Below are 27,116 nucleotides of genomic sequence, written 5' to 3' on the forward strand. Positions count from 1 at the left end.
AAAAAGAAAAAGAAAAACTCTGCATAAACAAGCATACTCTTTTCCATATGACCTTTTCTACAATGTTTTCAAAAGTATATTGTCTTTCCAGTTTAGCACAATATTTGTCAGTTTTTATTTATAGCTTAAAAGAAAAGTCTCCCTCAAATTGTCACCAGAAATGTCCTTCTATAGGCATGCTGTCAGGAGGAAGGCTTTCCTTCCCTGAGTGTCATCCTGGGCCCAGATACATTTACTGAAACCAATATACACGTGCCTCCAGCAATCATTGCATCTGTAAAATCAGACAGCCATATACCACCCTGGTGTGAGAGCCGTTTTGCATCTCTATGACGTAAAAACAAAGGTTAAATACAATAGATAACCAAGCAGCCAAGGTTTGCTCTCATGCACTGTCTCTTTTTCTCTTCTTAAAAATAAATAGACTCTAAAACTTTTAAAGAAGATTTTTATTCTTATCACATACGTAGGGGGCAAGCAAAATATTGGCAGCAGTATGATAAAACAGCACATCACCCAGTGTCCACATGAGTCAACGTGTTTTTTAACCTCAAAACTGTAATGACAAGCCATGGCACTTCACAAACCAGTTGTACCCTGGGTATCATAACTGAAATGTCACATTGCCAGTGAATCTTTCTAGAAAAAAATCACCAGAAAAATGTAAGCAGGGATTACCCAGGGCAGATTACAGACTACAATGCTTGAGAGCAACTTTGCTGAGAGTCAGAGACTCCTGCTACTTCATGGGACATCTTCAAACGTAGCACAGGGCTTTATTCCCTGTTCTGCTCTTCAGTTACTTACTGAGATGTAAAGAGCCATAGACATGCAATCAGTGTAGTCCTCTGAAAAGCCCATGTTTACTTTAGCTGCCGAACAAAGACTGGATCCATGCATTTTATCCTTGCAGGAGCTCAGCATTCGGTGGTGTCATGAGTTAACACTTGTCAAAGCTGATGAGTAATGGCTGCTGCTGAAGTGTATCTTTGGTTTTGGTTATGTGACTGAGTAGTATTACTTATGGAAGTGAGGACCAAACCCTGGGAGTCTGCTTTTGCGTGCTTGCATCCTCAGTTGATGATAATACACTTCAGGGCTTTGGGAGATACAAAGGCCACTTCTTCCCAACCCAAAGGGCATTTTTAGCTTGATGAAATATACAGTCATTTATTCAGTTCTACACATTCAGTCTGATCCTTTGCATCTTTCTGTTGGCTCTTCTTTTCATTTTTCTGTTTGTACTTCATGTGAAAAAATACACCCCCTATAATGGCACCTGGAAAAAGAGAGCACTCATCAGTAAAGCAAAGAGAAAACATTCTTGAGAAGGTATTTCAGCAAAGGGTCTGACACTCATACTGTAATATACAAACTGCTTTACTTCTTGAATGGAACCAAATGGCTCTGGGGAATGACCACGTAGTGCTGGGTCAACAGCACGTTCAGGGACCTGAGGCACTGGTGAGGAGGATCAGATGCCTCAACACTCAGCAGACTTCCCTTGGAGGAGAACTTCTCTTCCGGTACCTAACCAGATGACAAAGTGTCTCTTTTAACCCCCCTTCTTTTGAGCAGTGATTTGTTGTCATGAATCATAGTCCCCTTTTCGTTTGTTTGTTTGTTTGTTTGTTTTCCCCAATGGAGTGGCAATTCTGTCACAGCAAAGCTAAGACTACTGACAGTGAAATTTCTCTTCTTATGGAACTCCTTTGTGTCTCTTAAGAATAACTGATAGATCTCAGAGATCTCTTCACCTATGGCTGAGAATGAGTGGGATTTGTTCTGGCCTGAATTTGAAGTGTTTATACCCTTTATCATCACTTGTCATATCCAATCTAAGGTGTCTGTGAATGTCTTCATTAATCATATATATATGTGTATATATGCACAAAAATATGCATATTATATACATAATACATATATATATTTGATCCTTTTAAAATCAAAATGAGCTTGTTGCACTGAATGTAAATTTATCTCCTCTTTATCAGTGTTAGATTATCTTTCACTTTCAGGCCTTCAAGATACAGCTGTTTTTACAGTCACATCTTCTGAGCTTCAAGATCAAACTCAACATTTGTAATATCCCCAGGTTTCAAAAAGTTTTTAGATACCTCCTTCATTCTTTTCTCTTTGCCCATATCTGATCCCAGATCCTGTTAAGTCCACCTCAGAGGCTATCATCTGATTTTGCCTTTAAAGTGGAAAAATTTATGTTGAAAAATAAACCCTGTATACTCATTTCAGGAATTCTTTAAAAAATCCTTTATGAGCTACATTCACTGCGTTTTTCTTTCTTAAGTTACAATGCAGAAAAAAAAAAAAAAAAACTTTTAATGTGCTCTTTAAAGCTGGCCAGCTCTCTTGCAATGAAAATAACTTTAGTCAATTACCCAACATAATTTTCACTGTTACATGACTCCATACTAAGGCACTGGGAGAAAACGAGTTATTTGAGAAGTTTGACCAGAAATGATAAAGATGCATACTGAGGGTTTTCTCTGTCAATTGCTTGGTCTGAGCATGGCTTCTTCCATTTTAGGTTCTTGGAATCATTTTTTTCTTCTCTTTTTTATCTTCAAAAGATGAACACATATCAAATATGCATGAGCACCCTACCTGGTGTTAGGGGTTTGTGTATTACAAAAGAAAAGTTAGCACAGAGGTTTGTCTTTGTCTTTTTAGGTGTTGAATGGGAACTTGTTCTCAGGGACTTGTTCTCTTTTCTTCTCAAACAGGATTAATTATTGCTTACATAAGTTATTTTGTTGTTGTTGTTCTTTTCTTTCTTTCTTTCTTTTTTCCCCTTTATCCTCTAATTTCACCTTACTCTTTTGAATATGAGGTCTGAAAAGTGTTTAATTTCTTTGCTTTGATTTTCTCCATGGGTCTTTCACACTCCCTTCCCTCTCTGTGGCTCATTCTCCATCTCCCAGTCTAGTGCTTGTGATCTTCACAGTCAAAAATCGCATGGCATTATGCACTGAATTCTTTTTGCTTTTCATTTCCTAGGGAACGTCAATATGTACTACTTTTGTACATATGTTCATGAAAATAATACCAAAAAAGATTTTGTCTTCTTTTGGAAAAAAGTTTTAAACCTTGTGTCAAAGTTGTATCAGCTCAAGCCTATAGGAACATAATACTGTTCAGTACAATATAATCGTACTTTGTTAATGTAAATGCCAGTTTCCCACAGCTCAAAGCAATTTTCCCACTGGCACATGTAAACATGCAAAGCTGAAGTAGGTGAAAGAAGTCATAATTATAAGCTATGGGTAGCAATTGATTGGAAATTTACAGGCAGTAAATAGCATGACATTCTTGGATGCTTTGCTATTTTCACTATAATCTGAAAGCCCGCGATGGGGTTCCAATCCATTCTCTGACAAGAAAAAGGTGGTAGTTAGCAGTGGAGTCACAATGTACTACAGTGCAGCATTTTCTTTTGTTATAACTGCTTGCTGTGACATTGTATGTGTGTGCAGAAGCACAATCCAAAGAAAGGTATCCCGACGATCAAAACCTTTGAAGTTTGCACCGATCATGATCTCAGATATGAGATCTTTGCTTTTTTACTCATTCTGCAACATTCACGAAATCTGTTCACCAAAGGAGTGAATCAGTGTCAGAAATGCAGCAGCACCATCTCAGAGACCTGGCTTCATACCAACTAAGAAGTCACCTACCAATAACTAGCAGGACACCAAGAAGAATCCCAATTGCCTGGCCGACGCTTGGCTTGGAGTTCTCATGCTGTAGTTTTATATAACATGATTTTTCACTTGAACACTGGCAGACGTTTACTGCAAAAAGAAATGCCATGACGTTAACAAGAAGTTTAGTAGTGCAGCTTGATTGTTCTTATGTATTACTGTTGTCTTGAAATAATATTTTGCATATTGAAATAATAGCAGTGCGTAGCATACCTTCAAGATTCACTTTGTTTTCCAAAGATGGGTTTCCACTGTCTTTAATTATCACTGGAACAATGTACACCTTCTCTTCAAAGTTACCATGTTTTGGAGAGAGGTGAGCGTATGTACCTGTAAATAAAAAATGGGATATTTGTGTCAGCTCAAGCATAAAATTTAGGTCAACATTACAGCTGCAAGTGTTCTTTCTTAAGCCCCCTTTCCTCTTGACGGCAGTTCCTTGTTTCCCTCCTTGTCTTCTGAGATCTCACTGGTTTGCAGACGTCAAGTCAAAATGGACTGTCTGAACACTTAGTCTAGCCTTCTGTGTCATATGCTCAAAGAATTTCCTGTTTAATTTCTAGGGTGGGCCAAATCTAATCTTGGGCAGTACTACAGTGGTATGATCACATCTAAACCAAGAGACTCATCACATACTTTTATAAGCTATAACCAACTTAAACTATTCCCAAGATAGTTTAGTAGGAGAGACCACCTTTCTAGTGCACTTCTACCACATCTAAGATGCTTCAAAACTTGGAAATGTAAGAGTACAACATCCACTGGGGTCAGTCCAAATGTCCCTTTAGACCAGCATCTTGTATTCTTTTAAGCATGCAGTACATTTTATTCTTACATCTTTCTTCTCTCCTAAGTACTAGAAAAATTGTAGCTTGTAGCATACTAAATGTTATCTCTTGAAGAAAAAAAAAAAAAGACTTAGGTGTTCAAATAAATACACGCCAAAATCTATGGAATTTCTTAATAACTTACATTCTTTTCTACCTGAAATATTAGATATGCAAAAGTATGAATAGAAAGGAATTCAACATTTCTCTGTGTTTCCCAGATTACTTAGAGAATCCCATATCATTACAAGAATAGCTTTATTAACTTACCATTGACTTTTGAGATTTCCCAATTTTTTTTTGTTTCCATATCATCCCCGAGAGAAAAAGTAATTCTGGGCACATATACATGTCCATCAACATCAGTAGCTTGAATCAGTGCTTTCTCTCCTCCACGAACCGGGTAGCAAAAGAAAGTAGGATAATCCGTAACTAACTGCGGAGGGTTGTCGTTCACGTCCTTTAAGTGTAGTATGAGGGGTATTTTGGATCTCTGAGCAGCATTTTCTGTAGAGTTTAACAGAATGCAAAGTTAAAAGTCACAGGTTGGACTTAGAGGCTGGATTGTGGCATTTGCAGCTATTGTATATGTATCACCTATATGATACACCATCGTATCGCCTGGTACACCATCACGCAGGGGTGGGAGGTGGTATTTTTTCTGCAGGACACAAAGTAAGGTCTCAGGAGGTCCTGGGGGACTCGTGTTGGCTACTATCACTTTCTAAAAAGTATGGTTTGTTTGCCCCCATCTAACTAGAGAACAGTAGGAAGGAAAAGGAGGCAGCTAGACCATTGTATCTGGTAAGTGGTCATATCCGAGGTCAGAGCATTCACTCTTTGGAACACTTTTTAAAGTGTGGAACTCCAAAAGTTTCCCATCCATCTTCTGTATATAGGAAATTCAAGTCAATATTCTGCCCCAGGGCCATGACAAGAGACCCAAGAGAAGCTCTCAGAGCCCTGTCGTTTCTCCTGTCCATTCCTGAAGGACTGGTCCCTCACCAACTCAATGTCTGAGGAAGCACACCTTCTTCCTGACATACAGTAACTGCATCTTTACCCAGGTTCCCCAAAACAGTGGCCAGCATTATCTGTGTTAGTAAGAGAAACCAATATTTACACCATATTCAGTCAGATGTAGTCCAGACTTTTTAACCCCTATTTTACATAAAATACACAATGAAATCTCCCCAGGTAGATGGTTTGAAATATCCAAATAGCTGGAAACAGGAGCCTGAATGTATTTCAGACTAACTGATGTATTAGATCTATTTACAATAAAATTAAATTCTATACAAGTTTAAAAATTACTCTCCAGATATATTTTCAGGAAACCTAAACATACCTACAAGAAAGATTAAAATCTTCATATGTGCAGAGGAAAAAATGGTTAAAAAAATATTGATGCTGAAAACACTGAAGAAATTAAAAAAAAAAAAAAGAAATTATGGCCTTCAGTGTATGCCATGTTGTTTAAGCAAATATAATGGCATATGATAGATAACTGCATGAAAGTTTTTTTAATCATCATTATCTGCCAGACCAAACTGTCTTTTAAGAAAGTTAAATTCTTAAGGAATTTATCTTCTAAAGATACATCACATATTCCTTTACTCTTCATGCACTCAGTTTTGCTGCCCTGTCCTCCTGAAGTCATGGGAAGTATAATAATCCCTCATAAAGCAGTAAGGGCAGAGGATTCCTCTGTGTGTGTATGTAGCTGTTTCATTGCTTACTTGTCTCTGATGCAACAATATCAACTTTGTACAATTCTTTGTATTCTCGATCCAAAGCGGAAGCAGTGTATATATTCCCAGTGCTTGAATCAATCTTCAGCCATTTCTTCACATCACCTTCTAAGGAGTATCTTTGGAAGGAAATAGGAAAAAATCACGTATATTATACCAAATCAAGAAAAAACGTTGACAAAGCATATACTTTATTGATTATATGCAAGTAGCTAGATTGCTATTGTACTCGAAGAGAGGGTTCTTGGAAGAGTCCTAATAGTACAGCCATCCAGGAGGGACAGACAGAAGAAGGGAGGCCAAACCCATCGATTTTTGGTGGGGATTAAGTTCAGACACTAGAAAGTGAGAGCATAACTATGGGAATGCCATGGCTCCTCCAGCTGATATGTGCTACAACTCTACCTGCCTTGTAACTGCATAACCCGTGGCATTCCTGATCTGTCATTCCAGAAGGATGCTCTGTCCTAACCTCGTGTCTCTCTCTCCTCATCATGTCTGTCATGCTGATGTTTTGATGGGGGCACAAGCCAAAGTGTGTGGAGTGGGAGGAGCAGTGCAGCCAGGCTCCCCTTTTTGGATAAATGAGGGACCAAGTACCCTTAGATAGACTGCAGAGGTCACCTGCTGCCAGTCTGGAGCAGGCTGTGATTACCATACGAACTTGGGAGTGTTTTAAGCATCACCACATAATTGCCATTATTGTTTTAAAAAAAAATAATATATACATATATATATATATATAAAGGCAGAAAAAGCACAGGGTCTGTGGGTATTTACTTATACAAATTTAACCATGAACATATGACCCAGTTAAAACAAAGCCATTTATTGACTATATGTGACCTTTTTCATTCTTTTGCTCTTTCAGTGCCCATTGCATTAAAACAGCATGCTGACATGCTTGTGAATTTTTACTTTTTAAAATTTTTATTATACTTCTTTTAACCTATTTTTTAACATAATGTGGTTTATGTAAACATGAATTTCTGTCATCTGTCTCTGTCATCATCTCCCAGAGCTTCTGGACTATGTGGCTCACTGTTTAACCAGCTTGACAGAAGGCCAAACATGCTAAGTTCCCAAAAGTTAGGGGGAAGTAGAAAGCCAGATGAGAAACCTCTGGGAATAAAAATCCACAGGAGGCCTAATGGTCATATTCTGCAACTCCATTAACTACTTGGTGTTTTGCTCAGTTTTAGTTAAATCTCAAGGACTGTTTGTTTTGGACTGATCTGTTCAGCATTCTAGCTGGGAATCGTGCAGCAAGAACCACAAACAGTTCTGCCTGACACTACTGGAATAGATACATTTATACCATGCTGCACAGATTTCTGCATGGCTCTGTGCTCTGGCAGAGGCTCATGGTGACTTGACCATATGACAAAGTGTTGGGCCACCAAATGAGCCAGTCTGAGGTTTTGCATCCCACTCACAAGCACAGGAGTTGGCTTGCACGGCGCTTTGCATCCATGGTGGAGGTAGACCTTTAGTCTTTGACAGTCAGAAAAGTAAATGAATGAATGATCAGTCATGAACTTGAGCTTTGCTATTAGTTCTGTGTTTTGGTGGATAAAAGCCCTTTGTGGTTTTCTGACTGATGTGAAAATTGGCTACTGTCCTACTGGTTCCTGAAAGCATTTCAGTACATACTTCATTTATTTCTTAAAGGCATTTTGTAAGGTGTATTTGGAAACCTTGTTATTCTCAAACTGGCTCTGACTTTTTCCTGGAGACACACATTGGCCTTTCTCACTTTTAGTTTCCTTGTTCAAGGGCCCCACTGGTGATGCTTGTCACAACACAGACAGAAAGGTGGTTAGAAAAGCACTGCCCAGTAGTCTTCTGCAGGTAGGGGTCCCCAGCCACCACCTAACCACACCTGATTTTCTATCAGAAGTTGAGAATAGGCAAGCTTTTATAAAAAACAAACAAACAAACAAACAAACAAAAAACAGCAACCTTTTCCTCTATGCCAAACATTGTGTGCTTTTTCCTTGTACCTCTATTAGGAAAAAAAAATCTAAATCTTACATACAATAAATAAATCTTGGTCACTCTTTTTTACCTTACAGTATCCCCCTCAGGATCATAGGCCTCCGCTTTCACGACCAGAGTGTTTACAGGAATGTCTTCAGATACGTTTGCTGTGTAAACTGGCTGTTGAAAGGTAGGTGGCTCATCTATGTTGGTTACAAAAACTTTGAAGAGGGTGCGGGAGCTGGCATTGTACTGCACCCTAGACACCAGAGGTTCGGGGTTTGTGGCGTTGATCACCAGGTTATGCACTTTGTCTGTTTCAAAATCAAGAGCCTGAGTAAATCAGAAAAAGAAAAAAAAAAGTGCTTTAAGCAATAGTACCGCTGTCTGGTTCAGCAAGCACCAGGCAGATGTGAGGATGTTCTCATTTCTCATTTGTAGCTCTCCTGACTGTGCCTGGCCCGTGATGGGGCAGCAACCCACAGGCAGAGACCCCAGTGCCCCTGCCAGATGGCAGAGGAGAGCATCCCTGCCTTTCCGGCCATGAGAAATGGCAAAATCCTCTTCTTCCCAAGGAAGATATAGAGGAAATAGGGGAGAGCTGTCAAGAGTAAAATGACACTGAGAACAGTCAATGTAAGTGAAACCATATGCCCATTTGGAGGCTTCCTCAGCAACTGCATGTCCTAATAATGTTGCCACCTGCCTAAGTTTAATAACTATATCCTGTTTACAGCAATAGTATTTATAGTTCTTGTACTAGAAGGCCTTGGATGACCTCTGGCTGACAGAATTGCTTGCAAGGGTTGTTACACCATGGAGTTTCTCACAATTGCATCTTCAGGAAAAAATGATGCTGAGGTTGAGCCCAAAGATAATCCACCGATCACTGCCCATGGCCAGTGGCACATGAACTTGATGCAAACTACGTGTAACTCTTTGGAAAATGAGTGATCATTTTTCCAGACCCGTTGTTCACATGCCTCCAAGAAGGCTAATTTCAAAGGGAGGACCCTTTTGATACTGAAATATATGGATGCAATGGAAAATGTACCTTGTGTTTCTGATCCCAACACTCAGCACGTGGGATTTATCACCCACCTCAGCACACACTGACCTTGGTTTTGTCACAGTCAGTGTTGGCCTCAGCAGGAACAAACTGCCTTGCTGTACTGGCACTGAGACAAGTGAGAATCACTTCCACTTGGTGGCAAAAACCACCAATGGCCCAGATCACCAGCAGGAAGGAAAATCTGCATCACTCAAGTAATGCTGTTTTTTCCCCACGATGCATAAAGAGCTCCTTCATCGGCCAGAGCCCAGAGCAGGGGCCAGCAGCAGAGGGTAGGTGGAGGACAACAAAGGCAGGAGGATAGGTGTGCCTGAGCACTGTGCCAGTGAAGTACTGTATATGACAAATGTACATGTAGAGAGAGAGAGAGAAGAGAAGAAACCCATCTATTCACCTTGTTAATCCTGACAAGCCCTCGGTTTGTTACAGGATCTGTCTCTATGATGAACTTGTGGTTTGGATCTCCTTCCTCCACTTGGTAAATGATGTGGGAGCTCCCTGTGCCAGGCTCGTCCGTATCAGTAGCTTGAATTTCTAATATCATTGTTCCTACTGGGATACTTTCTGCAACAGTCACATTGTGATACTGAGGAGAGAGAGATCATTGAAACATAACACACCTAGCACCATCTGCAGATAAAAAGCTGAGTGCTACAAGCTCAGCAGTAGAAGCGAGCTACCTCACTGCATGGGGGAACCCAGAGCTGCAAGAGGGGCACTAGAGCAAAACTATACCCCCTTTATTAGCTGTACATTTAGCAAAGGTGACAGAATCTCATTTTTGAGACCAGGTCCTGAACCAAGACCTTCTGATAAGAAAATCAACAGCCCCAAAACCAATACAGCTTCCCCAAGAGGCCACCTACACCTGGTGGGCTGGACAGCTTTTCTGAGCTCAGTGGGAGCTTAGGCACCTAAACGTAGGCATGACGGCCACTGCAGTGAGATTTGGGCCAACAGAATAATTTATTTCTATACACATCGGTTTTTTTTGCACAGCAAATTATCTCACATTTCATAATTAACTATGAATTAGGCCCGCTGTTTATTAGACCTCATAAGCAGGCTTTCCAGCAATACCTTGCCTTTAGTTTCACTGGTGGTTTGCTCTGTTACCTGTTCTGTAAACAGTTAGTTTTCCATTGACTTCTGTAGACAATGAGTGCATGCTCAAACATTTGTCAAAAGTTTGTTAGGAACATCAAAGACGGTGTTGAAAATACTCACATCTGATTTTTCAAAGATGGGAATCTGGTCGTTGATGTCGATGACATGTACTTGCACTTCACAGATTGTCTGGAAATCTGCATGGTAAAAGAACAAGCAATGTCACAGCAGCCCTTCTGCCAAAAATAACTTTGCTTTAGAAGGGTTCACTATGTGCAAAAGCGAACACTGTCAAATTGCTTGAATCAAGCAGAGCCCTGCTACTGTAAGAACGACTCAATTTCCTGTATCTTTTAATCAGTGAAAGCCTCACTCGCTATCTTACTTTCCCAGTTTTCTGAACATAGACCCATCCTCTTTTGTTTCATTTCCCTCACTTTTTTTTTAACCACATCCTGGCTATGAACTGTGTTATCTTTCTCAACATCACTTTTATGTATAAAAACTAACACTCAGGATGTTATTCTACTGTGTCCTCTTGGTGGGCCGTCAGACAGCACCTTCATTTTCATTATAGCCAAACTTAAACCTCAGATCTGCATAAATCTATACACTCCCTGAGCAGGGACACTATAGCAAGGGATTTGTGATTTTGAAACCATACTCTCTCGGTCTGTGTGATATTCCAATGTAGCTGGATTTTAGTGTTTTCCAAGTGTGCTCCATAAGCTGAAAGTTAAAAATGTTTGGATGAAATTCAAACAAGCATCCCAAACAATTCACTGGCTTCTCCCCCGGCGAGGTTTTCATATCTAAGTGATGCTATTTCATTAAGGGATACATCACACTGCTTTATGTACTAGCAAGTTTCTCCAAGCACAAATTTTGCCTGACTGTGAGGACTCCAGCACAAAGCTTTAAGCTTTAATACAGGGTTTGATTTCCTTTCCATTCAGTGAACCACAAAGGACTCCTGGGAACTTGCCTAATGGACAAGACTGTTTTCTGAAGATAAAGTTCAGCTCTTAATCTTTTAAAATACACCATCTAGACTCTCTGGGCAGCTGCGTTTAATAACTTCAGCTTTTTCAGTGAGTCTCTTTGAGGGAATCTAGGGGGGAAAATGCAATATCTAAACAATCAGTCATATGATCTCTTCATATTTTTCCCCTGTGAAAGGAAATACCTTACCAGAGAGATTTGCTTGTTAACGAAAAATCCCAGTTGAACCATGCACTGCCCTAGAGCTGGTTTCCTTCCATACTTGCACTATGAATCACAATTAACATCTCTGCACCTCAAGAACAAGGAAGGGCAATGCCAGGACAAGCCAGATCCCTGTGCTGCTTCCAGTGAATTCACAGAATCACAGAACTGTAGGGGTTGGAAGGGACCTCAAGAGATCATTGGGTCCAACCCCCCTGCCAAAGCAGGTTCCCTAGAGCAAGTTGCTGAGGTAGGTGTCCAGACAGGCCTTGAATATCTCCAGATATTAGAATTCCTTAGGACTCCTCTTGTCCCTTGGACACTGAGCGTCAGAGATGTCAACATGAACAAAACTACTTCAACATAAAACTTAGGCATTACATACCTGCATCTGTCACCATCACCTTCAAGGAATAGTTGGCTGCAGTTTGCTTATTTAATGAAGAACTCATTAACTGCAAAGTCCCAGTGTCTTGCTGAACAATGAACATATTATTTGAAGGAACAGCAGGAACCTGACTCTCAATACTGAACTTCAGGCGAGAATTGAGGGTGTCCTTCTCATCCATGTCTGTAGCATGCAGGGTGCCAATAGTACTGCCTGTGACAGAAAATCAGAAATCAGAATCAGTCGGATAATGCAGGGTTCCCGTTTACTTCTCCACAGAGGTGCACAGTGATGACAGTGACACCGATGCAAGTAGGGTGGTGATAAGAACACAGCTGTGTGGAAAACCCTGTGCTGGACACAATCATTTGACTTCTTAGAGTGTTTTCCTTTAACATCCCAAACAGCTGGTTTGGGATTGGGGCAGTCCAAGAGGACTGTGCCATTGAAGAAGGCACTTTCATCTTTGAAACCAAATAACCAATGTGAAGACTTAGGGATAGGTTTCAGTAACTGCCCCCTGAAGTCAAAGGCGCTACGCTGGAGGAGCACAGGTATGGGTGGAAAAGGGCTCAAGCCACTTTTAGAACGGTATTTCTTGAAATTATAGCAATTGAAATGATAATAAAAGTTTTTGTTTGTTTGTTTGTTGTTTTGTTTACATTGTAAGCATTAATCCAATTATGGGAAAATGCAAATTTATGTTTTAAATTGAACGCCATTTTTTAAATACTGGTTTGGGGTCTGTCCTCCTCAGTTTACTGATATCATTTCCACATGGATTCTCAAAACAAAAACAACAGGGCTGTTGGCACAGAAGAATGTTCCTCCAGGATAGCTGTATTTTACTCTTTGGGATGAGAAATTCTAGCTGTTTGCACCCAGCTGGAAACAGTAAGAGGGCTAGAATGATGTGTATAAATGAGTAGAAGCTGTTTTCTTACCTCCACCTTCATTTTCTTGAACTTCAAATACAGTAAGGGCATTCTCGCACACGGGGGGATTGTCATTAATGTCTTCCACAATAACTTTAATTTGCAGAGGCTTGTCCACCAGTTCTCCCACTGAATCTTTTGAGACCGCAAAGAACAAATACTGCAAAGAGGGTAGCAAGATTAGATGTGTTGGATGTCCACAGTGACATTTTTGCATTTAAATGGATAATCACGGGTGCCTTCCATGCAAATGAAATATTCTCATTTGTCTGCTCACTATTTTCCCTCTGTTTATGTCAGAGTTCTTCCATGATGCCTTTGTGCTCGAGGTCTGAGTTCTCAAAAGAAGTGAGTCAATGAACAATTCTCTGAACAATTCTCTGTCCTGTGAACTTACTCTCTCAAAAAAAAAAACATGAAAAGCAGTAACATTTAATTTTTGTCACTTTACAAACGAATCTGTCACATACAAAGATGTGATTCCTCCAGCATAGCTGATCCTTGGCCTTTCTGTCTCCAGATTTCTTCCAAGAAAATAACAACAGAGGGTTTTCTGCATAGAAGCCCCCAAGATGGAGAGCTTCAGGGTAACTTAAAAATTCCAGCTGCAACTTGAACTCCTCCTCTGCTGCGGTCCCTGGGACCTGGACTAGATTTAAAATGTGCAAAGTTCCTGCCCTCTACTTATACACCTACAACCCCGGCATGGTGTGTTCTGTGTTGCACGTTATAAATAATATTATGGGTGGTGATCGCTACACCAGACCCATGGAGAAATATTTTAGGGTAGCAAACTAAAAACTGTTTACCGTGTAGTAGATGAATATACTTTCATATCTGTTAAGAAACAAAACTTTTCTTTTTTTTCCCCCCCTCCATCCTCTATAGCTTTCTTGTGTTTACTCCCCCAGCAGTAATCAGCTGGCTGCTCCCTCCCATCGGTTAGGTTGTGCATGTTTACTTACAGAATCCTTTTTTTCCCTATCCAGTGGCTCAGTCACATAAATAACCCCATTCTGATCAATGGAAAATGGGAATCTGGCCAGCCCTTCTTTTTCAAAAAGCTCATAAATTACATCTGCTTCATTGGAGTGCACCTAAAAAACACAAAAATAAGTCAGGATAGGAAGTCACAAGTGTGGACTGAGATTTAACAGGGATCATTTCTGGGCCACAAACAGAAACGACTGCATTCCCGTTAGCTTCATAAACCAGAAAATTAACAGTTTGGCAGGCTCTTGGGATAAACCTTAGAAAACCAGACCAATAATCCATCCCTGCTCTCTGAACTGTCGTGGTGAAGCCATTTTATCTCAGTTTCTCCAGCTGTCCAGGATGGGCTATTATGCCTATCTTTTTATGGAAGGGTTTTGTGAAGGTAAATGGTGGTAAAGGAGAAGGAATTACTATTTGAATGTCCTGACACTAATTTATTCCATCTCCTTACACTGCCTATCCCTCTCTTTTCTTTTTTTCTTTATCTAATTCTGTGATGTGGAACAGCAAAACAAACATCCAGAACCTATGTGCACATATGCGTGTGCAAGCTCCTTATATGCCTCAAAGTCTGTGACAGGGAAACTTTAGTGGAATATTTGAGATATGAAATTAAATGTAGTAAAGGCTGCCAAATTAACGAAGAAATCCTGCCGTGCTCAGGGGATCACAGCACTGGGGGTGCCAGTGCCAAGGTGGTTTTCAAAGTCAAACATTTCTGAAAGGCTGTTGGCCTGTTGGTTAATATTTAGTGGTACATACATCACTCCCACTCTGCAGTTACAGGCAAAAGGTTTTGTGTTTGCCTGGTGAAATATCAGAGGAAGAGAAATACCATGGGAATGCAGGAAGCTGCAGGAGTCTATTCAAATCTTTCCTAGGTACTTTGGACATGGCAGGTTCACTGTGCCACACAAAACTGGCCACAGAAGATGTCTCTGAGTAGGGGAAACTACTCACAACAGGGTTGCAGTGGAGCTGGACCCCTGACAAGATCTTCTGTAGACAGAAGAAGCTAACCTCAAAATGACCTTTTCCAAAATTTCCTCTGACCATGGAATATTATTGTACACAGGTGATGCCACCAGCCTCTCCAAACTGAAAGGCAAAGTCTAGTCACTCAGATGCTTGTATCTCTGATCAGATGCTCAATCCCTGTCAAACCATTAATTTCATCCTAACAATATGTTAATGAGACCTGTCCTAAAGATCGTTTACAAAGGATACCATATGGAAAATAACGGGGAGGTGCCAAAGTCCTTCTGGAGAATCCATTGTTGAGTGCCGTGAGATGAAAGAAAATAACCCTGTGGCACTGAGGAGCATTGCAGGGACTGTGGCCAAGGGCCCTACCTGGCTGATGTTCACAGGGTGGGTTTCAGTCGAGTTTTCCTGAATGTAGATGGTGGGGGGAGCCTTCCACAGGCTCTCCTTCACATTGATGATCACGTCGGTGCTGCTGGTGAAAGCATTTGTTGTCATCCCTGCCATATCCTTCACGGTGACAACAAGTGTGAAGGTGTTCTGCTTTTGGGGATCTAAGTAAGAGGAGCCTAGAGACAGAGCAAAGAGCTGTGAGAAAATGAAGCAGAGGCTGGGGAGATGTTTCACCTGCCCATTGCCTCCTACATGCATCTTGCTTCTACATCTGCTCCATGATCACTGCTTAGATAGACCTCTGTGCCAAATCTCAACAACCTCCTTCCTTTGGCTTCTCTGAACAATGCAGCACAACATAGTAGGCCTGGCAGAAGAGATTTTTTTATTTATTTTTTAATTATTTAAGTTTATGTGGGATTATGTAGCTGGCTGACCTTTCTCTACATTTTTTATGTTAATGCTTCTGCTTTTCTACATTTCAGGGAAGAGAACTAACTCAGTGTAGTCCAGAGGGTCAGAGGATCTATCTGTCTTCTCAACATATTTTCAGATCCTGGTCTCCATTTCTTCTAACTGCTCTTGAATTTGGTGGGAAACATAAAGAAAAATCACCAAAACCAGGTTCTCCATGGAGTATGTCTCAGTGACTGAGTTTATTTAGAATATAACATCAGAGTTGTTGTTTCATTTCTATGTATACCCCAAAACTCATGCTTGTTTTTTGACAGATGAGTAATTTGACATACCTGTCCTACTTGGTGAGATTGCTCCAGTTGTACTATCAATCTGGAAAAGCATGTCTGAATAAGGGTTGGGAAAATGGTGGAGAATGCTGTATGTCAGCTGTGCATGAGGGGTTGTAGGATCATCCGGGTCAGTGGCGTGGACATACATGAAGGGCTTGCCTGTTTGGATTAGAGAAGAAACAGTTGTAAGAGATGACTGAAACCTCAACACGTAGCCCATCTGAGCAGAGCTCACAAGCAGGGAAGTCAGCTTACATTGAGCTGCTGTTGTTTCATAACACAGCTCTTGTGGTAAGACATACTTGTGCATGGGGGTTACATAGCCTGTGTGCCATCCCACGGGTCCACTTTCTCCATTTAATAAAATCACAATAGGGGTAAAGACCAGTAGATGCAGAAGTGGCAGAGCTCACTCAGAGAGCAGCTATCTACTAGCTAGAGTGCCTGCACCTGGTATTTCTTATTACTTTAAAGATACTTCACAGTCCTTACACAACGCAGTTCAACACAGAGCACATTGAGAAAAATGCACAGTTGTAGCACACTTGTAAATAAAAGAACAGTCACACAATTAAAAGAATAAATAGAGATGCATGGTAAAATAACCACATTTTTGCCTTTTGAGCACCCACACAACATTCGAAATTTTTTCAACTTGGATGCATTTGAAGTACATGCTAAAATATTGCAGAATGATTTTCTGGCCTCATGGAGCCTTATATGCACATTCTTTAATGAAAGTTTCTTCTTGATTCCATGGTCACAGTGATAACATCTGGCTGAGTCCTTAATTTCACTTCCAAGATGTAGGTCTCAAACTGCTTTTTGTTACTTCCTTATGTCTGGAATGGATTACTGCAATCCATAACCCAGGTCTCTCTGGTAAATACTAATGTTCACCCTAGGTTCTGAGAACCATTGGTCATAAACACATACCCCACTCATGCACTGGCTTTTTATTTCACTGTTGTGCAAGGATTTAACATGTTCTTGACAATGTCTGTCTGCATAATCTTTGGCAACCTTTACATTTTAGACATTGGCGGTCACCTGTTTGCACTTTCATTTCTGTTGTACATGTTTGTACCTTTATTTAGAACAATCTTGTGGGAGGGAAAACTGTTGTGTGTTGTTGTTTTTTTTTTCAACTTGTTGAAGTATAACATCCAATTTATCTTACTGTTTAACTAATCTATCTAACTTCCTATTAATTAAAGTATTTAGTTATTGAGATGATTACCTGCACGGGAGTTTTGCCTCACCACTCCAGTGTATTTTGTCTGGTCAAATTTTGGTGGGTTGTCATTGATATCCTCAACATATATTGTCACAGCATATGGACCTTTCACTACGCCTCCATTTTCATCCAGACATTCCACCTTGATTTGAAAAAAAGAAGGAACAAAGAATAATTATTTTCACATAGATAAATTTGAGATGTAAAGACCTAAATAAAAATGACAATCAAATGATTGTCAAATACAAAGTGATTTCTACTGTTATGCAAATCTGGTGAGAGCCATCACTGGGTGGCTCCATCTACAAGAACAAATTTACCACAGTAGCTCACTGACAATGATTCACCATAGTATGTAACACCAACAAAACAGAATAACCTATTCCTGCATTTACCAACATTTCTCAGAGGGCAATTTCTAACTTCCATCCTCAGCAGACTACCTCTACTCTTGCATAGCTTAGACCTCAAGATCTCCTTTAAATAGAAATAGGTACTTTCTAAAGACAAAGGAGAAAACCCAACATGACATAGAGGACTCAAGCGCACTGTTGTTAACATCAACCAGAAGAGCAGGCTGATCCAAAGTTTGTTAACAAAACTTAATCCTTAGTTTTGATGACATTTTTGTTCTGAATAATGAGACTTCTCATTTTTTAGTTGTTTGACTTTAAAGCATCAAGTATATATTATGTCTGTTGGACTTTATTTTGTTTGCACACAATAGATCAAATCATAATAATTTATGCCTAACCAAGGAATATTTTTCAGTTCTGTCACTGTTTCTTCTTGTCTGTAAAGGACTCACAAGTTTAGAGTTAACTACTGGGGCTAGGAAATTGTCCTCTCTAATACTTCACCGATCCAAGTGTGCCTTAGAGCTGAGAATGTGAAACTATTAAACCTGAAGTGCTAGACATCTTGTTCTTTAGAAAGATAACTAAGGCTAACTAAAACATCATCATGTCCTTTGTTCAGACATTGATCCTCTCATGATCATTTCCTTCTCAGTTGCTAGTGCCTCAGAAAAAAGGCAATGCCATTCTTGACATAGAAGAAGAGCACAAGGCTGTACTGAGGCAAAAAGACTGCATACCTGCTGTCCCACTCCCGGCAGCATTCATGCCAAGATCTTCATGGAAAGAAGATAACAGGACAAACACATAGTCCCTGATATCTCCAAACAGCTTTCTGCTGCTATCTAATAGAGGTGAGGTCTATGCTTCTGTATCTAAATGTCATCTAGTTGCATCATTGTCACTAAATAGATTATAACCTCTCTAAATAGATGGCAATAGTTTATTTTCACAACCTAGCCATGGAATTTATCCTGCCATTCTTCATGAATAACTAGCAAGATGAATATGAAAAACCTTTCCTTTCTATTTTTTGTTGAGTTTTTACCTGCAGCCTGTGCACCGCTTTAGTCTCCCAGTCCAGAGACCCATTGAGATACAGCATTCCTGTCTTTGGCACAATGTCAATTATTCCATCTTTTTCACCAGTTGCTCTGAAAATCACAGGTGTCTCAGATATGAACTAGTATAGGGAAAAATCAGAAGGAAAAATAATTATTTTTTTTTCAGCATTATTATCATCATTTAAAGAATTTTTTGCTTTTGTGTCTTTTAAAGCCCGTTGCCAACAGTGCATTTGGCTGGAGGAATGATATTGCAAGAGCCTGCTGAAACAATTCTGCTGTCTTCTGATCTGCAACAGAGAACTTTTCACACTGTTTCCTGAATGCTGCAGGAAATCCCAACTGTGGTTTCTTTCCAAAGAAAACGTCTGCTTAGGACAGTACTTTGTCTGAGCATGGGAATGGAAAAAAAATGACACACATCCTCCATTTGCCTAGGAGCTGGATCTGTCGTCTGTGGTTAAGGTTTTGGGAAGAAAACCTCAGAGACTAAGGAAAATGATGACACAAGTTGCATGGAAACCCATTCTCAAGGAATGCTGATTTTATTAATCTCTGTTTTACAATATGCCCCTAAACTGTGTTTGAGAGAAGGGCTTGTCTCCTGTTTTTCACATGTAGAGACTTCAATTTGAATGGAGTGGGTACCAAGAGATGCTGATTACCTGGTAAATGGGTCGTACTCCTGCACCTTCAGGAATAGAGAAATTCATGTCTTTCAAAGGACCAGCTAAACTCAGGTCCCCGAGATTCTGGCACATAGCCTGTGAGAGAGAAAGAGAAAGAATGGTAGAGGAGAGCAGCTGAGGAATGTTTGTTGTAATCACACACACACAGCAACTCTCCATCACTGAGCCTCTTGCAAGTTATTTTGCTCCAGTACAAGGGAAGAGACACCAGCACTGAACATCTCATGGTTCTTTAGCATGCATCCATTTTTAAAGGCAGTGCCCAAAGACCTCTAGACAGACTCTTAAAAGCCCTGGTGTTTCAGGGCAGTCCTTGCTTCCAAAAGAAAAAAAGCAAAGCAAAAGTAAGTTTCTTAGAGCAGCTGTTGCATACAAGACAATTCAGCCTACAGTTCAAATAATCTTCCTGCTTCTGAAATGGCAAAACCAAAATCCCTTAAACATCGACAGTTCTCTCCCGGTCTCTGAGGTCTTGGCAGTGCTGAGGAGCCACCTGCCAGAATTAGGGCTCTGTCCTTAGGCAGTGCAGATAAAACTCCCTGCTGAGAGTCTTACAGAGTTTACCTCCCTTTCTTCCAGAGGAAAAAAAGAGTTTATTCTGCTGTATGGACCCCGAGAGCCATTGTCACACTGTCCACTACGCCATGGAGTCAGGCCCTGGAAGTGCCCGTTCTCTGCTGCATGACTTTTCCCCTGGATTTGGTCCTGCTGCTGCTGGGACAGTTATTTGGCCTCTCGCAGAAAAGCACGGCTTACATATCACCAAGGGAAAACTTAATTCCAGCTATGACAAAAACATAGCTAAGTTCAGCACAATTTACCCTAAAGCACTGCTCTCCGTGTGTGTGTGTCACAAGTTGCGTTTGAATAATGCCAGATTTTGCTTATTAATAGCCAGAGATTTTGCCCTCTTCGCCTGCAAGCGTTTGTGACTCTTTTTGCAAACGGGAAAACTAGAACATTGTGAGAACTGGGGAAAGAGCTGCAAGGGGAGGGGGAAGGATGCTAGTAATGCTAATGACAGTAGAAGCATACCCCAAAACGCCCTGTAATGGCTAAGGATACCAGAAAATAGTACTTTATGGCTACCCTTTGCTTTTTCACTAAATGTTGACAGTTCGTCTCTGCCAGGGTCAAGATACGAGGTTAGCAGGACCCTGGATCTGACCTGGTGGGCACAGCCTGGCTCCTGGAGGAGGACAAATCTCCTGGAGTTTTTTCCCAGGGCCATTTTGTGGGGAGGTTTTCTTGGTCATGTTTGACAGGGGAAGTTGCCCCGCCATGGAGGAACAAAGGCTGACACCATAAAACCAGGTTCAAAGTGCAGGCACTGAAGCAAGTAAAAGATATCTCTTCCTGTCAATTAAAATTACTTTATGTGGACCATAAATATTTCCAAACGTATGTCTACAGCATGAATCACTCCTCAGGGGCCTGAAGGGGAATGAAGGTTTACTCCTAGGCCCGTATCTGGCTGACAGCTCAGTCGAGGACAGCTGTAATGGCTGTGGTGTGGCTTCATGGGGACTGGCACTGCCAGGCACAGAGGTGCTCACTGCTGCACATCAGCCCCAGTCCCATATCCGTATTTTAAGTCATTCTTTTCACAGAATTGAATTTGACTCATTTTTTATCTTGGCTATTGAATTCAATTATAAAGCAGGAGCTGTCTCTGAAGCCTTTACAAACATCTGTAAATCTACAGAATTTAATAGATGAGGCCCATGAATAGCATAATTAATACATTTCAGTTTGAGAAAATCCTCTGAGAAGGGATCCACATACATGGAATAATGAGGTTAAATAATTAATAGGCATGGTTTAAACCATATGCCATTATATGTTCTAGAATGTATTTAATATGGCAGCAGGTGTATGGATCATAAAGCAGAACAATGCACTAGGATGATGCAGATGTCCTCATTTTTTTTTTGGTGATTCATTGTCATATTTTAAAATTGTAATTAGAGTGAAACATATCTATTGAAAAAAGTAGTATCTAATGAGGGACTACAAGAGTGAAAATAGATAAATTGGTTTCTTCTAACTTTATTTTTTTCGCTAGTGATTGACACAGCTGCCTAAGTTTTGGCCGTGGGACCACACACACAGCTGGGATGTCCTCCCACACCCAGGGTTACAGCTGCTTTGCCGGGCACCTTCAAGGTTGGAGCTCAGAGGCTCCTGGTCAACCTTTGCTGTTTGCTCCCAGATAAATGAAGGAAAAACTGCAACTCACCCACTGAATGACAAGCAGAAACTGAAGTCCAAACAGCTTAAACATACTGGAATATGCTTTGCTTTAGCACCTGCAAAGAAGATGTGAAAGTCAAGTTAACCCTTATAGAGTTGGCCAACTCTGTGCGTAGAGGTTACAGCTAAATTTTCCCAAAATTGGAGAACCAGCTGCCGTTTGCTAGGGCAGCAAGAGTGGGCACAGAGCTGGTGTCCCGGGTGGCCGTAACCCATCAGGCCTGTCCCTTAGGCTGCCGGAGGTCCCGTGAGAGCCTCAGGTGCTGTCAAAAAGAAGTTAAAGCCAGCACGAAACTTCAAGTCATGCGGTGTCACAGCTTAGCTGATCAGTGTCACACAAGCCCTGCTTTCATTTCTGCTTTACTGAAAGCAATGACACTTTCACAGGGAAGATTATAACCACAGGAAGCTGAAGGTCTTGTGGAAGCCATCCCGAGGCCCCCTGTCTTCTGATTATGAAAAATATCCCTCCAGTGAGGCCTGCAGAGGCAGAGGGAGTAGGCCTCTGCACCCCTTACAACAGCCCAGCTACTGCAAATGAAATTTCCAAGTCCAAGGGGCACTGCCTACCTCAAGGCAACCTGATTTTTTTTAAAAAAAAAGGCTGAGCACACAGTGCAGTGACTCAGTGACTGATACTGCATCCTCCTGCAAACAAAATGGGTTCCTCAGAAGTTAAGTCCTGGTTTCTCATCACTTCTAGATTTTAACAAAAAGATTGAGGCAGGTTCTGGAGAGAGGTGAGGTTGGTGTACAATGCTGATGTCTTCCATGGTGCTCCGTGCTAGCTGGCTCACACCTACAGGTATCCTTCAGCCACCACAGCCCATGGAGGCACTCACAGATATAAAAGAAAAAAAAAAAAAAAACAAAAAAAAACACAACAGTGTGGAGGCACAGCTCCCTCCAGATGCCCTCCAGCTTGGGCTTTCGATCATGTATTTTCTTTTTAATTTTTTTCTCCTCAATGGCTGACCAAAAATAGGACCTGCAAATATAGAAAATGTTGTCCACATTGCTGTTTTCTTTAGCACTCATTTTAGTATGTGACATGGGACTTTGTCTTGCAAATCCCATTCTGAGCTGGGTTTCATCAAGGGCAATTAAGCCCTTTGAAATTACTGTGTTTTTTTTTTTTTTGTTGTTGTTGTTGTTTGTTTGTTTGTTTGTTTTTTTCCCATGGACTACAGCTACCTGAGTGGGTACCGGAAGAAAATAAAATGGCACTCCTTTGAAACCAGTGGTGATGAGGAAGATCATTATATTTGTCTGGACAGTAGGGCTGAAGGGGAAATCCTTGCATTTGCCTGGATGTGCAATCAGGTCCTTCACCACCCTGCCTGCAGCCAGAGGAACTGGGATCAGGCAGAAACAGGACAGAGGTAGAGGAGACATTTTGAACCGCCCGAGATGATACTTTGAACCGCTGCTGATATTGCAGTTAGATAGTGTATGGAGATTTGTTCTGTTCCTGTCTGTCTCATAACCTCTCCTCTCCTCCTGGTACCTTCTGAATATGTTGGCCAGTTTCAACTGCATTTGATAGCAGGCAGAAACCTTGAAAAACTAATTCTTTGTTGATCTGGGGTGGCAGGTGGAACAGAAGACCAAAGCCATGCCCTCCCTGGGTAAGGCTGCAGTATGCACCCAGAGGTTAGCTGTGTGGTTTCATCCGACCCTCTGGGAGATACGTGTCCATATGTGCCCCTTGGCCAACTGGAAGTGGTGGGACACTTGGGAATTGAGAGTACTGTGGGAAGGAGGGCAAGAGGCCAGCAAAAAGAATATGAGGAGGTCTGGGGATACCATAGTTTGGATTTAGAGAGAAGAGAGGCAGCAAGACCTACTATCGTTAGGAGAACATGTCCAGCCTTAGTGTAGGGGACAGAAATTGTTGGAAAATGCACTCCTTCGTGTGGCTGTCCATCTGTTCTGTGTCTTGACCAGGAGTTTCTGCCCAAAACTGACTACAAAGTGCAGCAGTGGAAATACAGACATTTCCTGGGTTGCGGGTAAAGTGCCTTTACAGTTCCACTTTGAATATAAATATCATGCCCTAATGTTTTGCCCTTTACATTACACGTATGGCCATGATGAGTGGCTTGATCAGCCCTTGAACTGAACCCCGAATGGCTGGGGTGTTTTCAGTGACCACTGTTGTATGGCTGGAAGCTTCCACCAAGTCATGGCACTGCCAAGGACCAGAGCCCCGAACTGCATACTCCTCTGTCACTCAGAATAGAGTTTCAGTATATATAAATTCATACAAAAGTTTTCAACAATAGACAGTTTCAGGATTAGAATAGGATCAACTTAACTAAAAGCAGCCTGAGATCTGGCTGAGGACGGGACCCGTATTTCCCCCTTCATCTCTCTGTTTCATTTCACTGCTATATCCCTAATAATCCCTTCTGATTCTGCTGCCTGAACAGAAATCTCTAGTATAGCCAGTATACACATATCCCAGCGACTTTCAGTAATAAACTTTCAGAGAACAAAGAATATTCCCAGAGGTTAAAGATCAGGAACAATCAAAACTATTTGGTTCCATGGGAAAAAAAGAAGAAAAAAAAGTTAAAAAAAAAAAAAAAAAAAAAAAGTTGATTTTCTTTAAATGATTGATTTCAGATGTTAAAATTCAGTAAAGCGAAAACAGAGGAAATTGATCCAAATGAAATACAAAGCCTTACAAAGACTAAGCCTTAGCACAGCAGTCATCCATTTTACAAGGACAGCTGAGTTTCTAACATTGCCAGCAAAAACCTTCAGTAAGCCCCTTGCTTCAGCTTTTACAATTTTGCAGTGAAATGACAGCTAGATCATCCCTTACCTGTAACACGAAAAGCTTGTTTTGGACTAAAAAATACTTCTTTCTTTCATCTGTGGGGTTCACCTTTGTGCAGGTTGGCAGTGTCTGTCTGTGCTTCTCCACACAGTTTATAGTTTCTGAGACTCGCCCTAGAGGTTCAGTGGCTCAAACATTAACAGCATGGAGAATTATTGATTCTTAATGACTAGGTGTGGTATGAAATGGCTGCCACGGAAGGAAGCAGTATAGCTCTGAGATAATTTACAGCCTTCAGTATTTTTTATGTCCTTTGGGGTTTTCTCTCCGAATCCAGTTTTTCAGTGAGGTTGCAAGGAACTAACATGCAGGGTGCAGGTTGGAGCTACAGGGTGAAAGTTGTCCTTTTGGACAGAAGGTGGCAAGGAGACGGCATGGGCCTCGGGTGGAGATGTCTGCTGCTTGCCAGTCACAGGAATAGTTCACATGTGGAAGACAAGGTTTTGGAGGCAAAGGTGACTTGTCTTCACAGCAGACCTGTGCATGGGGAGGACTCATCCTGTTTGTAAGAATAATTCTTCAGTCGTGGTCTCAGAGGGCTCAAATTCTGCCTAAGCTCTGCAGCAAATTTACTTTGGGTAACTTTGGGGAAATCACTCTATTTGCCCATTTCCAGATGCTCCTCTCATTATGTATGTAATAATACCTTTCCCTCGTGTGTCATCTTTCATGTCTGTTTAGGTTTTCAGGCCGTCAGGGCAACTAATGCCTGCTACTCTGTGCATTACAGTACCTATGATAAGGGGAACTGAAATCAATTGGATTGTCAAGGGCTATGGTAAAAATAAAATAAAATAAAATAAAATAAAATAAAATAAAATAAAATAAAATAAAATAAAATAAAATAAAATAAAATAAAATAAAATAAAATAAAATAAAATAAAATAAAATAAAATAAAATAAAATAAAATAAAATAAAATAAAATACTGAAATCATATTTGGAAATAAATAGTTTTTTAAAAATAGTAATCCTTACGATGTTTTGCTTTCTGCTAACTCACTTTGTAATATCATGCTTATTTCAGATGTTTTGAACAGACTTATTCTCTCATCAAATGTTAATTTTTATCCAGGTTCTGACTTCTGGCTGCAATTTCCTAAGTATGTTAAATTACTCTTGAACATTGTTTAATTATCTGTGCAGTGCATTAAGAGTTTTCTGGATTATGCATCCAAAGAAAGAAGGGGTTAGAGTCAATTACAGCTGGAAGGTGTAAATTCTGGGAAGGGTGAGCTTTCTGTTTCTACTCCAGATCACACTTTTCTCTTGAAAACAGCATTTGTTTCTGTAGGAAAAAAACATCTAGACAGTGCTTTCAGCATGCTTTCAAACGCAACAGTTCTCCATTTGCTCACGTACTCAGAGTGATTCAGACATTCTCAAAAGCTGCCTGCAAGCAGTGAGTTATCTTTGGAGCACAGCTCGAAAACAACAGTTTCCCTTAAAGCATTAGAACTCATTGTTAATGATTTCAAAGCAAATATAATAAGTGGGAGGGAATTGGACCTTCTTGGAAATATGTTGACTTTAAGTGACTTACATGCAGATCAATTGTATATTATTTGAACACAAATGACCAATCATTTCAAAATTAAGCCTAAATTAAAAAAAAATAAAAAATCATATAAACTGGTTCTGAACATCATCTTTAGCCTTCTTTTTCATTAAAAAATGCTGAATAAGTCAAGTCACGTATATTAAGTCAGTCACATAAACAAGTTTAATGTTTGTCTTTAAAGTGTTAGAGTCTACTTGGATGTGCTGTTATTGAGAAGTGCAGTGAGGTACTTTAAATACAGATTTAAGATACCTAATATGCTTAATTGAATGCACATATTTTTTAAAGCTCCTGGAAGAGGTGAGCCTGCTCTCCCTGAGCATCTTTCTCCGGGTGAAATAATTTCCCAGCAGCAGAGCAACTGCTTACAGGTTGTAGCCACACAGAAAAGAAAAATCTCCTATGTCAAAAGCATTACAAAGTCCAGAAGCACTTAAGGCTTTACAGCAGTCATAACATGGTGCCACAGATAAAATCACAAGAAGAAACTGAGCACTGAGATTGGTTCCTCGAGCCAGTTGCTTCTCTGAGTAAATCTGATGAAAAGAAGGCAAGTGTCCAGGTGTTTATTGTGTGAATCATTGTTCAACGAGTCAGTTTTTCCAGAAACAACTCTTCCCATTTCATTAGTCACATCCTTTTTACTCTTCTCATTTATCAGCGTTGACATCCCTCCCTCTTTCCTTTTTCATTTTGCCTTGTCTTTTTGTTTTGATTCACCTCATGTCTCTCCATGTACTTCAATTTCCAAAACTAACGAGAACTCTCTGACCTCAGCTGCTTTCCCTTCCTGCTTGTTTAGAAAATGTGTGTTTTTTTTTATTAATCTTTTGGGGCATGATAATTTCACAACATCATCAATATGTGTCAAAACGCACTAGTGTAGGAAAAAGAAGTGTAGAAAAATAATGCTTGAAAGGATCTCAAGTTTCTAGTCATCTGGTTCCTTCACTTCTCCAGAAGCAGAACCAGCTACACCCAGAACCTCCCTGATTGTAAAAATGC

At 40.5% G+C, this 27,116-nt stretch overlaps 1 protein-coding gene across 1 annotated transcript; it reads right to left on the reverse strand.

The window, feature by feature from the left end:
- Window positions 1–431: 431 nt before the first annotated feature.
- Window positions 432–24,689, reverse strand: CDH17 (cadherin 17). The gene is made up of 18 exons (XM_068672261.1): window positions 24,537–24,689; window positions 21,693–21,762; window positions 19,430–19,528; window positions 18,749–18,883; window positions 17,348–17,486; window positions 16,108–16,266; window positions 15,335–15,534; window positions 13,951–14,082; window positions 12,995–13,145; window positions 12,048–12,263; window positions 10,577–10,653; window positions 9,744–9,935; window positions 8,366–8,610; window positions 6,286–6,416; window positions 4,817–5,053; window positions 3,933–4,049; window positions 3,693–3,809; window positions 432–1,279 (listed from the first exon to the last, which is right to left on the reverse strand). The coding sequence occupies exons 2-18, from the start codon at window positions 21,735–21,737 to the stop codon at window positions 1,167–1,169; spliced, it is 2,505 nt and encodes an 834-aa protein (XP_068528362.1). The 5' UTR covers window positions 21,738–21,762; window positions 24,537–24,689; the 3' UTR covers window positions 432–1,166.
- Between the last annotated feature and the right edge of the window lie 2,427 nt (window positions 24,690–27,116).

Source organism: Anas acuta, chromosome 2 (genome assembly GCF_963932015.1).
Source record: "Anas acuta chromosome 2, bAnaAcu1.1, whole genome shotgun sequence".
Classification (NCBI taxonomy): Eukaryota; Metazoa; Chordata; class Aves; order Anseriformes; family Anatidae; genus Anas; species Anas acuta.

Bases quoted from the DNA above. Each gene is read 5' to 3' on its own strand.
- CDH17 (XM_068672261.1), bottom strand. From the start codon at position 21,737: ATGTTTAAGCTGTTTGGACTTCAGTTTCTGCTTGTCATTCAGTGG. The intron at 19,529-21,692 runs GTGAGTTGCAGT...TCTCTCTCACAG, and splicing joins TTCTGCTTGTCATTCAGTGG to GCTATGTGCCAGAATCTCGG. The intron at 4,050-4,816 runs GTAAGTTAATAA...TTTTATTTACAG, and splicing joins GGAAATCTCAAAAGTCAATG to GTACATACGCTCACCTCTCT.